The sequence below is a fragment of the Carlito syrichta genome, unplaced genomic scaffold, assembly GCF_000164805.1.
Source record: "Carlito syrichta isolate Samal-C Ts95f unplaced genomic scaffold, Tarsius_syrichta-2.0.1 Scaffold308142, whole genome shotgun sequence".
Classification (NCBI taxonomy): Eukaryota; Metazoa; Chordata; class Mammalia; order Primates; family Tarsiidae; genus Carlito; species Carlito syrichta.
This window is the reverse complement of record NW_007252238.1, coordinates 386,844-400,080: the sequence shown is the minus strand read 5'-3', so window position 1 is coordinate 400,080 and position 13,237 is coordinate 386,844. Positions and strand designations below refer to the sequence as shown.

General features: G+C 40.5%; 1 protein-coding gene across 1 annotated transcript in view; it reads right to left on the bottom strand.

The window, feature by feature from the left end:
- Positions 1-9,743, bottom strand: part of TMEM184C (transmembrane protein 184C) — a 22,122-nt gene extending 12,379 nt beyond the window's left edge. Inside the window, exons 1-4 of the mRNA XM_008065051.1 lie at positions 9,055-9,743; positions 2,853-2,983; positions 2,721-2,757; positions 1,466-1,671 (exon numbers count right to left, since the gene is read on the bottom strand). Coding sequence (XP_008063242.1) covers positions 1,466-1,671; positions 2,721-2,757; positions 2,853-2,983; positions 9,055-9,273 — 593 coding nt within the window. The 5' untranslated portion in view covers positions 9,274-9,743. The remainder of the gene's footprint in view (positions 1-1,465; positions 1,672-2,720; positions 2,758-2,852; positions 2,984-9,054) is intronic.
- Between the last annotated feature and the right edge of the window lie 3,494 nt (positions 9,744-13,237).

The window sequence follows — 13,237 nt, the reverse complement described above, 5'->3', positions numbered from 1 at the left end:
CCACCACCATAATCATCATCTCAACTGAACCACTGCAGTCCCTTGTCCATCCCAGCTTACACCCTTGCCCAGTCCAACTCAGTCTACACAGAATACAGTAATGCTTTAAAAAATGAAATTTAGACACCAGTTCTCTGTGTAACATTCTATAATGGCTCCTCATTTGACAAAAACTCACTCATTGACCAAACTTTAGACAAATTTCTCTGAGCTTTTTTCAAGTTTTCAAGGCTTCCTCCTTGGGGCCCTTCCTTGGCTTGCATAAGTCAGTTTAAGCAAAGCATCTTGCTACGTCATTCTCTGACCCCCTTGATATATGATCACCCTTGATATCCGATCAAGTTCTTCATCCCCTACCCTTGATGACTAAGCTCTTGACTTGCCTTTATCAAGAATCCCGTTAGGTCAGTTTAGGGAGAATCCCCTTAGCCCTGATGTCTCCTCTTAGTAATTTTGGATTCGCTGACCCCCTCAATCTGCTTGTTAGCTATAAATGCCTAATTATTCCTGTTCTTTTTGGAGTTGAGCACAATATCTCTCCCGGATACCCAATCCACATTTGTTTTTCCTTATTAACCTCTCATGGTCTCCTGTTCTTTTTCCTTTATTGCATTTCTTGAACTAAGTAACCATACACATGTCTTCATTTATTCCTAATTCTGCTAACCAAACCGTCTCTCTCTATTCTGTACACTATGAGACCTATGTCTACTCTGTACACAATGGTCTATCTCTATACTGGCACATACTAGGTGCTCAATACATATTTGTCAAATGAACATATTAGCAGCCTATTATTTTACAAAGCCAGGTAGCTCCCTACATTTCAAGTGTGTGTAAGTAGAAACAAAATCTATCAGAATGTACATTGCTCTGTACTACACAGGAGGCCAGGTACCCAGCCCTATGTCATCTGTCTACCCTGATTACTATAACTCCGTTTAACTTGGCTTGTAACTTCCACCATATTTCCCATCTACCAGTGGTCGAGTCCTATCGGTTTCTCACTTGCGTCCTCTGACTGCCCTTCTTTTCTATTCAGCTCTCCTCATAAATGAACTGTTATAAACTGCTACTTCATCTCCTCATCTCTGGAGTCTCTTTCCCTCCAATGCATCTTCTCCCTGAGTCCTTTAACTACCTATGTGACCTTGCATAAGATCTGTAGACTTTGGTGTTCCCCATTGTAAAAACATGTAAACTCAATGGCTAATTTTCCTGCAATGCTTTATTTTATTTTTCTTTTTGGAATGAATAATGTAAGCTAACATAACATACATGTGAATTACAAAAATGTGTTTTTTTAGCCTTCAAATTTGTCTATGAACTACATGAGAACAGGGACTTACACTTTCTGTCCTGCTGACAGTACTTAACACACGGCCTTATAGAGAGCTGACTGCTACTTAAACACTACACTTAAATAAACCCAAAACATAAAAGAATGAAAATCAAACATACTTACTCTCCCATAGCCCATGGTGGACAGCAACATAAAGGAGGGAAATGTTTCTGCTGATCTTTGGCTTCAAGGATTAATACCAGATTTGGATACCGGTTAGTTAGATAATTTGTAAGGAATCCCATAAAGTTGTAAATAACATAAGCTTCATAGCATTCTCTGCAGGTGTCCACATATATTGCAATGCTGGGATATTTCAAAGCTATCCACTATGAAAAAGCATAGATGTTAAAAATAGTCGCAGCTAAGATAAAATAAATTACCACTGTAATTCATGGTACTCACAAGAAGCTAATTATAAAACTTGAGATGTCTTCGTCACATACTTACATGAGACTCTCTAAAATTAATCATTATGAGGACTACCAGACAATCTGTGAAATGAATTTTTAAAAACAATAAATGCCTTGGATGTTGGTAAACAAAAACATAAGTGTCTGAGGATAAATAATGAATATAAAGAGAAACTAAATTAAGTACTTGAGTTTCAAAATATAATCTAAAATTTTTCTTTCTTTTTTCTTTTTTGTAGAGACAGGGGTCTCACTATGTTGCCCAGGCTGGTCTTGAACTCCTGGCCTCAAGCAATCCTTGAGTCTCAACCTCCAAAATTGCTGGGATTACAGCCATGAATCGCTAGCCATCCTCTGAAAATTTTCTTAATATGATCATAGAAAATACTGTTAAAGGTGGGTTCAGTGGCTCATGTCATCCCCAGCACTTTGGGAGGCCGAGGCAGAAGGATCACTTGAGTCCTGGAGTTTGAGACCAGCCTGGGCAAACACATTGAGACTCTGTCTAAAGAAAGACAAAAAAAGAAAAAAAAGGAAATGCTGTTAAAGATGTTTCCTTTACATCTTAATCAAATTAGAGTAGTAATCTACAGCAATTCCATGTTTCCACTGAATACGGTTTTTTGTTTTTTGATCCAAATAAAAGACTTAATAAACAAAAAAGGTGATAATGTAATGTAAAGTATTACATTCTCTGTAGGACTAAGAGCAATTAATCTGAAAATTCAAAAGATTAAGCAAAGAAAACAGCTATAGATTTCTAAAAATTTAAAATACCACATTTTCCATTTTCCATTATCATACTTGATATCTTTATCAACATTAAAAACAAGTGAAATTTTTTTCTTAATTATTCTGATTCCTTATTGTTAGTAACATACTTTTATTACCTTAAGCATTCTGTAAGTACAGTTAGTATCATCAAACAATTCTTAGTTAATGAGAGAAGAATGAAACATACTTACACTATCTAAACTGTATATCGGTACCATCCAAAGAATCCTATTTGGAAAGCAAAACATAAATTAACATTTTATGTCATATTTAGGAAATAAGCCAGCACAACATTAGTAGACTCAAGATATATCAAGATTTACCTTATTATTGGTTTTTGTAGTTCAGGTTGTGTATAATGCACTAAGTGTTGCAATATCACCCATAGCGATATAGGTATAGTCAACAGCAAAAAGATTCCAGCAATAAACCAAGCCTTGGTGTGTATTCCAACCTTAGGAAACAAAAGAATGCATGAGTATAAAACCTGATATTAAAACTAAAGAGAGCTCGATAATATTTGTGTTTCTTAAATTTTCACTTATTTGATTATTAAGGAGGCTCAATGTTTTCTGAATGGTTAGTGGTTACTTTTATTTCTTCTTCAAAATAAATAGTAATTTGTGTTTTTGTGAAGGCAGAAGGCATATTTTTCCTTATGTGGTTAAGCATTTTCCTCATGGAGTCTTTAGTAACAGCTTTTTACACATTAGAAATACTAACAGCATGTCATTTCCCCTTGGCGTGTTAGTTGCCTTTTATATTTCATTATTGTACTTGGGGACGAACCGAAGTTTTAAAATTTTTCACAAGTCTAAAAATCTTTTACAGTTTATTTCTTTGCTTTTCTTCCCAGGAAGTTAAAAATCTACTTATATCTCCTTAAAATCTTATTGTTAATTTTAGTCGGCAAATTCCTTGCATGTATGAGAACAATGAACATTATTTACTGAGTGCTGACTATCTGCCTGATATTTTGCTAAGTTCTTTACACGCTTCATCTCTTTTAACCCTCCCATCAATGGAGAAATCCTGCCTCACTACTCTCCAAATGGTTTCGTATATGCCACCTTTCTTGTATACACAATAATATCAACACAGGATATTATTTTTTAAAATCTCTAATTTCTTTCTTTTTTTTTTTGAGTTGGAGTCTCACTTCATCGCTCAGACTGAAGTGCAATGGCGCTCCCGGCCACCACAGCCTCGACCTGCTGGGCTCCGGTGATCCTTCCGCCTCAGCCTTCTGAGTAGCCGGAATTACAGGCGCATGCTACCACGCCCGGCTAATTTTGATTTATTGTAGAGATGAGGTCTCCCCAGGTTGCCCAGGCGGGTCTTGAACCCGCGGGCTAAGGCAATCCACTCACCTCAGCCTCCCAAAGGCGCGGGATTACAGGCTGAGCCACCGAGCCCGGCTTCTAATTTCTTTTTAAAGTCAGTATCTGATCAATACTTTGTCTTTAAAAGCTCAATTTCTAAAAATATACTTTGAACCATATCATCCTTAGGTGGAGTTGCAGGGATTTACCTGCTTTCTGGAAAACACAATTTTACTGAACCACTGTTCTATTTGGGGGGCCCTAGGGACTGAATTTATCCTAACTAGTAGTCTTGCCTTGAAGAGTGTACATCCTCTTTGTTTTTAAAAGGGGAAAAGTGGGCATTTATTTTTTTATACTTGAGGGGATTAAGCAGTAAGCAATGAAAACAGAAGTGAACTCCACAACTTCTTTCACTGTTTTGAACAAAACTTTCCTCCACCAGGGACAAAAGACTTAAAGAGGTATAAAACAAAAGTATGGAGAACAAATGTACTTTTAACAATAATGAATTTCTACGTTAAAATGTACAGAAAACTTGAAAAACAAATATAAAAGTTTTGCTGAATGATGGAGATTGATTAAAGCAGTAAGTGAAAAGCAAATGCATGGAGGTAAAGGTTCTACAAGGAATGTCTGAGCACTTGTTTTCCAGAGCTTTTTGCTTATATCAATTTTGTTTAAAATTGAGTACCTTATCCACCGGAGATACATTCTAAGACCCCCAGTGGATGCCTAAAACTGTAGATAGTCCTGAGGACTATAAACGTGCACTGTATTTTCCCCCATACATACACACTTATTTAAGTAAGAGCTTAACAAATAAAACAGAAGTTATAACATGTGCTGTAATAAGATATTTAGAACTTATGAATTATTTATTTCTGGAATTTTCCATTTAATATTTTTGGATCAGGGTAGACCACAGGAAATTGAAACCATGGAAAGTTAAATTTCAATGTGATCTAAGAAAATAATAGCATAAACATATTCTAGGTCTTCTCTATTATAAGTTGATCATTAAGAACAATATTGCCAAATAATTTTAATGTCCATGTTGGTTTTTATGATTGCCTTACGCAAAAAAGTAGAACTTCATGGTGGACTTGAGAGGAAAATGATGTGCTGTGTGTAATGAAGGTCAAGCATCCTAAGTGTGTTGTAAAGAATAAAGTGCTGGCCGGGCTCGGTGGCTCAGCCTGTAATCCCGTGCTTTGGGAGGCCGAAGTGAGTGGATTGCCTGAGCCCGCGGGTTCGAGATCCGCCTGGGCAACTTGGCGAGACCTCATCTCTACAATAAATCAAAAATTAGCCGGGCATGGTAGCGTGCGCCTGTAGTTCCAGCTACTTGGAAGGCTGAGGCGGAAGGATCGCCGGAGTCCAGCAGGTCGAGGCTGCGGTGGCGGGAGTGGCCACTGCACTCCAGTCTGAGCGACAGAGTGAGACTCCAATTCAAAAAAAAAAAAAAAAGGAATAAAGTGCTTTTTCAAACAATCATAAGTAACTAGAGAAGTCATGACAGTTATGGTCATGCCAATTTTTTTTTTTGAGTTGAAATCTCACTCTGTTGCCCAGGTTGGAGTGCAGTGGCATGCTCACAACCACCGCAGCCTCGACCAGCTGGGCTCAGGTGATCCTTCCGCCTTAGCCTTCCAGGTAGCTGGAACTACAGGCGTGGACTGCCATACCCGACATTATTATTATTGATTTATTGTTGAGATGAGGGCTCACCAAGTTGCCCAGGCTGGTCTTGAACCCCCGGGGCTCAGGCAATCCTCTCACCTCGGCCTCCCAAAGTGCTGGGATTACAGGCTGAGCCACCATACCCGGCCAAGATCATGCCAAATTTAAAAAAATAACATACCATGGAGTTAGTATCATGTTCACATTGCCAGTGGTAATTTAGTTTCAGAAAAACATCATCTGTACATTAACACCAGTCTTAATTGCTGGTTTAATAGTGCTTTAATTTTTGAGCTATTAAAAAAACCATATACATAAGAAATTTAACCTATCTTATGTGTATACATATTTAAGTAACACTAAGTACCTGTATATTAACATAATTACTACCTTTACTTTAACTTCTATTTAAATAATTTATTCAACTTTGAAACACTGATATAAAGATACCATTAACATTATTTTTAAACTTATCAGCCATGAGTTGAGTTTTTTGACTCACAAAAACATGGAGGAGATAAATAGGGTAGATTTTGTTTCTAAGGTAACTTGAGTAAAGAAGAAAGGAAAGAAAAAACCCTTAAAGACAAGCATCCAGGAGAAAGTTAACTCTCCCTCAGCCAAATGCTTAACAACAGAATGGAGACAACAGGAGATTCTAGGCCCAGTCCTCCTGAGGGGAGAGAGAACTGACCAACAGTAGCTACTTGGGGCACAAGGATGAGTGGGACAGGGTAAAAACACTACGGAACAGGTTGCCATCATGTGTGCATTTAACTTACTTGACTTCAATTACACATGCTCAGCCAAGACAGTGAGAAAAGAGTTTAAGTAGTGCAGATGGTCATCCTGTCATTCCAATAAATGAGTGTATGCCCCACCACGGGCCTGGAGTGAGCTTCTAGAACTGTGAGAAAATAAATTTGTTGTTTAAGCCACTCAGTCTACGGTATTTTCTTGTGGCAGCCTGAGCAAAGATAAACTCCCACATTTATATCTGCAGACCAAACCTTTCTGAGCACGAGACTTGCATATCCAGCTGCACATTTGAATGTCTCTCATTAAACTAAATATCCATAACAGAACTCAACTTCTCTCAGACCTGTCCCTAACCTTACAGTTGTTCAAGTCAAAAACCTCAGAGTTGTCTTTATCTTGTTTTTGTCTTCCTTTCTCTGACATTCCTCCCCAATCCAATTTACTGCCAAGTCCTGCTTGTTCACTTCCAAGGAAACTTAAGATTCAGTTTTCAACCTCTACTTCTGCTACCTTGATCCGGGCCATAAATCATCATAGTCAGGCACCCACTAGCCCTCAACTACCACAAAGAGCTTTCTAAATTCCCTTTATTTCCACTTACTTTTCCATAGAGTGTAGAGTGGTCTTCTGAAGTTATGCAGTCAGACTGCCATGCCCGTTAACTTCTCAGACCTTTCTTAGTTGCCTTCATAGCATTTTATACAATTTTATTTGATTGATTTGTTTTTGTTTGGTTGCTTTTGTTTCCACCACTAAGTTCCATGAAGATAGGTGCCTTGTTTATCTCTCATCATATAGCATACAAAGCCTGATTCATTTCACTAGGACTCAATCATTTATTCAAGTATCAGTCATCTGAGCAGAAATCATTTGAGCAGAAAGAGGGGAAGAAACTAACTAAAATATGTATTGTGGTAGATGGTAGCAACTCCTATGAAGAAAAATAGCAGGAGACAGAATATGAAGAGTTGGGGGGGGAAGCTTGCAATTTTAAATAGGGTAGTCAGGTGACATTTGAGTTAAGAACTGAAGGACAAAAAGGAATGAGGGGGAAGGGCATTCTACAAAGAGGGAACTTTTAGTGTCAAGGCTCTATGGAGGGAACCAAGGCATGTTTGAGCAGTGTGGCAGAAGCCTAGAACTTGAGGAAAGAAAGTCAGAGGGGGACCGGATGGGAGTGCTGTCAGCTCAAGTTGAGCCTTGATGGCCACATAGAAGAATGCTGGCCTTTACTCTGGGGCTACGTCTGACTAAAGAAGACACACGTAATGTGACTTATGTTTTAACTGGTTACTCTGGCTGGTGTGTTGAGAAGAGTCCAGGCAACACACAATAAAACTTGGCTTAGGTTATTAGCAATGGAGATTGCATGTTTTTCTTAAAAGTTAGTGGCACTTAAAAACCACAGGTGAGCCGGGCTCGGTGGCTCAGCCTGTAATCCTGTGCTTTGGGAGGCCGAGGTGAGTGAATTGCCTGAGCCCATGGGTTCGAGACCCGCCTGTGCAACTTGGCGAGACCTCATATCTACAATAAATCAAAAAAATTAGCTGGGCATGGTAGCGCGAGCCTGTAGTTCCAGCTACTTGGAAGGCTGAGGCGGAAGGATCACTGGAGCCCAGCAGGTCGAGGCTGCGGTGGCCGGGAGCGGCCACTGCACTCCAATCTGGGCGACTGAGTGAGACTCCAACTCAAAAAAAAAACAAACAAAAAAGCAAACAAACCTACAGGTGAACTAACAACTAAGAGAAGTCTTTAACTGGGATGATATTACTTATGTTATTATCTTTAAAAGTAGTTCCTTATGCTCCAAGGTAATACTTCAAAGTAAGAAAACCCTATTTGTATTAAGATGTTTGAACCTGAATTTTGGTAGACAAATTACAGAAATAACCTAAATATCAAACAAATGGGAACTATTTGAAGTAGGAAAATGTTACCTTACCACTAAAAATAAGGATATGGACTATGCCAGTATGGCAAAGTCGACAGAAAAATCACTTAATGAACATAGAGAACACAAATGTATATTAAATACATTTTGTTTAGCTACATAAAAAAATCACTCCACAATAAAGAGGGTTCTAAAATAGTCATGGTTTTGTCACAGTTCTTGTAAAATAGACAGTTCTCAGTAAAATTGCTTACTGGATTTTATCAATACAAATTTAAAGTTCATTATACAACTTTTATAAAGTATATATCTTAATTATTTACCCTGGAGTCTTATAGCTTGTAGTACTTTACTGATGTCACAATAACAATATGACATCAAAAAATATACAAGGGACTTTTTGCAATCTTTGTTAGCTAACAGCTAATTTCCAAAGTAAAAACAAAGAACAAAGTTAAACCAACCAAAATCCTTTGATTCGAGGAGCTAGTTAAAAGCTAATAAAATTTAATACACGGTTTTTAAGGTAGTTTATTTGGTCAAGTCCAATATCTAAACAGATCAGATTTCAAGGATAAAATTAGCTTCTTTCAGGGAACTGATGAGTATGTACAAAACAGCGCCCTTCCAAACAGCTATATCAACATAACCTCTATTTTCTCGTCCCGGTCTCACCTCCACCTGTAGTCAGCTTTGAAGAACCGTGAACAAGAAACCAGACAGGTTTTTTACTAAGACGGGGATTGTTTACATGAGATGGTTTTCAGGACACCAAATCTACCTACGGTAGAAATGGGGGAGGGGTGCCTCTTTCCCAACTTTCGATAGGCAGAAGAAAAGGCAGAGGCCGTTGGTGCAGGACCCTCTTACCTCCAGTTTCTGTAATTCCCACACGCACAGGGGAACCGCAACCACTATGGACACCAGGTAGATGACCACTGCTAAAGGTCGAATCCACTGTCTCCAGTTCCTCCAGGTGCAAGTGCAAGGCATGTTTTCGCACAAATCAGCTCCGAGTAGCAAGGAAAAAGAGCTCGAAGAAGATTGCGACGGGGAGCCCTGTTTTCTGGCTGTTTTTTCAACTCGCATCCTACGGAGAAACAGCAGCTGGGCGACTTTACCAACAGCTCGAGCCGCCTTCTCGGCCGGCACTCTGTTTTCTGCTGCTGCTGCAACTGCGGCCGCTCAGGGTGCTACCGGGCAGCAGGGAGGGCAGCATCCTTTCTTCCCCACCCTGCATCTACCTGGTTCTACTGCGGTGGAATCCCCTGCGGAGTCGCTGCCCTCACCTGGGGCTCGCCCTGAGCTCTGCCTGCACCATGGCCGCGAGGAGGGCGCGCCGACCGGAACCGGCCTCTAGGGACCCTGCACACTTCAGTTTTGCCCCGCACCTGCCCGCCCGCTCGCTTTTTTGTGGGGGGTTGGAGCTTCCTCCCTCCCACACCCGCAGGCGTGTCTTTGCCGGATTCTGCCGGTAGATAAGGCCACGGGATTTCCTCACTCACTCGCACGGGACAACCCCTACCGCGGAACCCAAGGCCAAACCAGGACTTTCGGCTCTCTTCCGCTTCCGCCCCTGCTGTCTGAGGCAAGTGATTCGTCGTCAGCGCCAGGCGGCCCCGCCCCATCCGGCTCACTTTCCAGTCTCTGATTGGTCACATGAGGGGGCGGGGCAGTGGGATTGCGTAACAGGATAAGGTGAAGGCCAGAAGAGGAGGTGGGTGGCAGTTGGGGGAATTGCTGCCAGGTGGTCCAGGGGCCCCCGAGAAGGATTCTGGAAGCTGAAGAAACTGAGGACATTTAAGGAACACCAACTACATTCTTCTGCTGACCTTATTCCAGCTTAAAGAAAGCCTGGGTAAGGCGCAGTTACTTTAGAGTTGAAATGGAAGAGAAAAGGCCGTTTTCTTCACCAAGTCTCCCTAGGAGTGGAGAGGAAGGCAGAACGGAAAACGTCCTCCTACTTTTCTCTCCGTCACTAGAATCTAGTGTAGGCCGCTTCGGCATGTCTGGATCCTGCAGAAGGATCATTCTAAAGGTAGCTTCATTTTAGAAGCAACTGCAAATACGTAATGCCCTTTCCGCGTCTGAAACTTGTTTCAAAAGGTTGACGTTCCAGCTGACAAAGGAATTTTGTATGCCTAAAGCTCTTGGCTAAACCTATAGAGCACACAAATGGCAAATGAGATCCTAAAGCCATTCATAAACTGTTAGAGCAGACAAATACCTACTTCCCAATTACATATACGAATGTGTTTTATATTACAATTGTCATTTTCGAGGGGACAGGCACGGCACCGACCGAGGAGGTAGAAGTTGGTTAGGCAGACAGGGAAGGGCTCGAAGGGACATAATACCGGCGGGAAGGCCCCTGCACTACCCCGGTTATGTAACTGTGAGCTGAAAATGTTAACGCAGCTGAGAGCATCCTCTCAACCTAGGATGTACCGCTTAAAGGAACTGTTTGCTACTTAAACACAGGTGCAGTAGCTTAACTGAATGTCATCACTTGACCGTAGCTTATTATAGTGTCATTAGCATAGTATTTGCTTTGCGGTCCCCCCCCCCCCATGGGCTTTTCTGTGGTACTTATGGGTAACATTCAAGATGCAGTAACTTTGGACAAGGACTTGCATGCCCAATAAAAATTGGGTCTCAGGAAGTAAGGGACAGATGAGATGTGAGAGAAACGTCCCCCCAAAAAACTGAGATAAAACCACAGACAAGCTCCTAGCACCGGTAACTCATTTCGAGCCCTCTCTCTTTTTCTGGAGAGCTCTGTTGCTTAATAAACTCCTTCTTTCACTCATCCTTTTGGTGTCTATGTTCGTTAATATTCTTGGTTATGGGACAAGAAGTTGCTGGTCTAAACCGACAGCAGAGTTAAAAACTGCAACAGCACTGTACTAAGTTCTTTACCTATATTATGTAACTTGTTCTGCACAAAAATCCTGAGAGATAGTTTTCCATTTTACAGATGGGAATGTTTCAAGTGGTTAAGTAATTTGCCCAAGCTCATTGACGTAGTAAGTGCCATTGCTGAGATACTAACCTTGATGTCTCTGAGTTCAAAGGGCATTCATCATGTTTAAGCATTTGACCTGTCAGTACCTGCCAGCCCAGGAATTTGTGTCCAATGACCACCATATGGACATGATGGCATGTGATATTGAGTGCACTTAATACTGGATACTCACAGAGACACATATTATTATCTTTCCCAGTGTTGTCTATCCTACCCAAAGTCTGGAGCTTGTCTTCTGCAGTGGGTTTCCCAATCTTTTACATCTTCTCTCTTAATACAAACTACTTTCCTACCAGGGAAATAGGTCACTTGTTTGATCTTTCTAAGCTAACTTACAAAATTGAAATGATTTTTAAAAAAATTTCCTGATTATTAAATTAACGTATGCTCTATTGTTAAACTTCAAAAAACAGAAGAATAAAGAAAAGAGAGTTAATCCTTACTCTACAAGCAAGTATCACTACCTTTTGCTTTTAGTACACAGTTCAGGCTTCCTAGATGGGCTCTGTGATTTCAGCCACAGTGTTTTAGCCACCTGTAATACTCATCCCCATTCTTTCTCATGGACAAACCCTTTTGTCTAATTTGAAACCTTCCTTTATTCCTGTACCCCAAACTCATAATGTTATAGCCCTCATATTGTGTTATCATCATTGTCTTCTTTTTCTTTTGAGTCGGAATGTCACTCTGTTGCCCAGGCTGGAGTGCAGTGGCATGTTCACGGCCACCAAAGCCTCTACCTGCTGGGCTCAGGTGATCCTTCTTCCTCAGCCTTCCAAGTAGTTGGAAACACAGGTGTGCACTACTATGCCTAGCTAATTTTTTGATTTATTGCAGAGACAAGGTCTTGCCAAGTTGTCCAGGCTGTCTTGAACCCTTGGACTCAGGCAATCCTCTCGCCTCCGCCTCCCAAAGTTCTGGGATTACAGGCGTGAACCACTGCATCCAGCTGTTTGTCTTTTTAAGACTATGAGTTCCTAGGAGCAAGCTAAAAATCTAGAACCATTCGAAAAAAGAGAGAAGACCAGACTGCCAGATGCACAAGTGATTTCAAACAGTTTGTGAACTGAGTTCATCTAAGGTGAAGTTTCTTCAGATCATCAGAAAGATTTTTTAAAAAATATGTACACACACACACACACACACACACACACACACACACACACACGGACACGGTTGGGTGTGCCAAATCTGAAAACGTGAAATCCAAAATGCTCCAAAATTTGAAACTGTTTTTAGCACCCAGATGATGCTCAAAGAAAATGCTCATTGGAACATTTTGGGTTTTGGATTTTTGGATTTGGAATGCTTAACTGGTAAGTATAAAGCAAATATTCCAAAATCTTCCTTGCATTTTGGATAAGGGGTACTGTGTGTGTGTGTGTGTGTGTGTGTGTGTGTGTGTGTGTGTGTGTGTGTGTGGTGAGTAGTAGTTATTCAAATGTCCTTTCTTTGGAGAGTAAAAAGTTACCCCCGATTTGTTTTATTTTATTTTGGAAATTTTTCTTGACCCATGAAATTTTAAAAAGTCTAGTCGTTCCTGATAAGGAATGGCCACTGGTGCCAGCAACCATAATGCTGGCGTGATTCTAACCAACTTGCTCTGCCTGTGTTGGAATTCTCTGTGTTCTCTTTATGACTTAGCCTAAGCCTGAAGGTGAATCTGAGCTTGATGGTGTTTGGTGAATAAGAAGTGGTTATAACGGACAGATGGTGCCAGGGTCAAAAGCAAGCTGTTCGTTAGCCTTGATGCAAATTATATAGAAAAATGAAGTTTCTGTTTATTACTTTACCACATGAAAATAGGTAGAATTTTGCTATCCCTGGAGGATAAATTTGGATTATTCTGACTTAAAATAATAGATTAAATACACTTTGAGGGACGCTGGGAGTTATGCACTGTTAATGCATTGGCATGTGTCTCCATTTCTCTCTCTATAAATATGTGGTTTTAAAACCTGGCTGCAAATTGATACTCTTCCCATAAATAGTTTGTGTTCCCTCTCCTTAAATCTTTGTGGGCTTGTG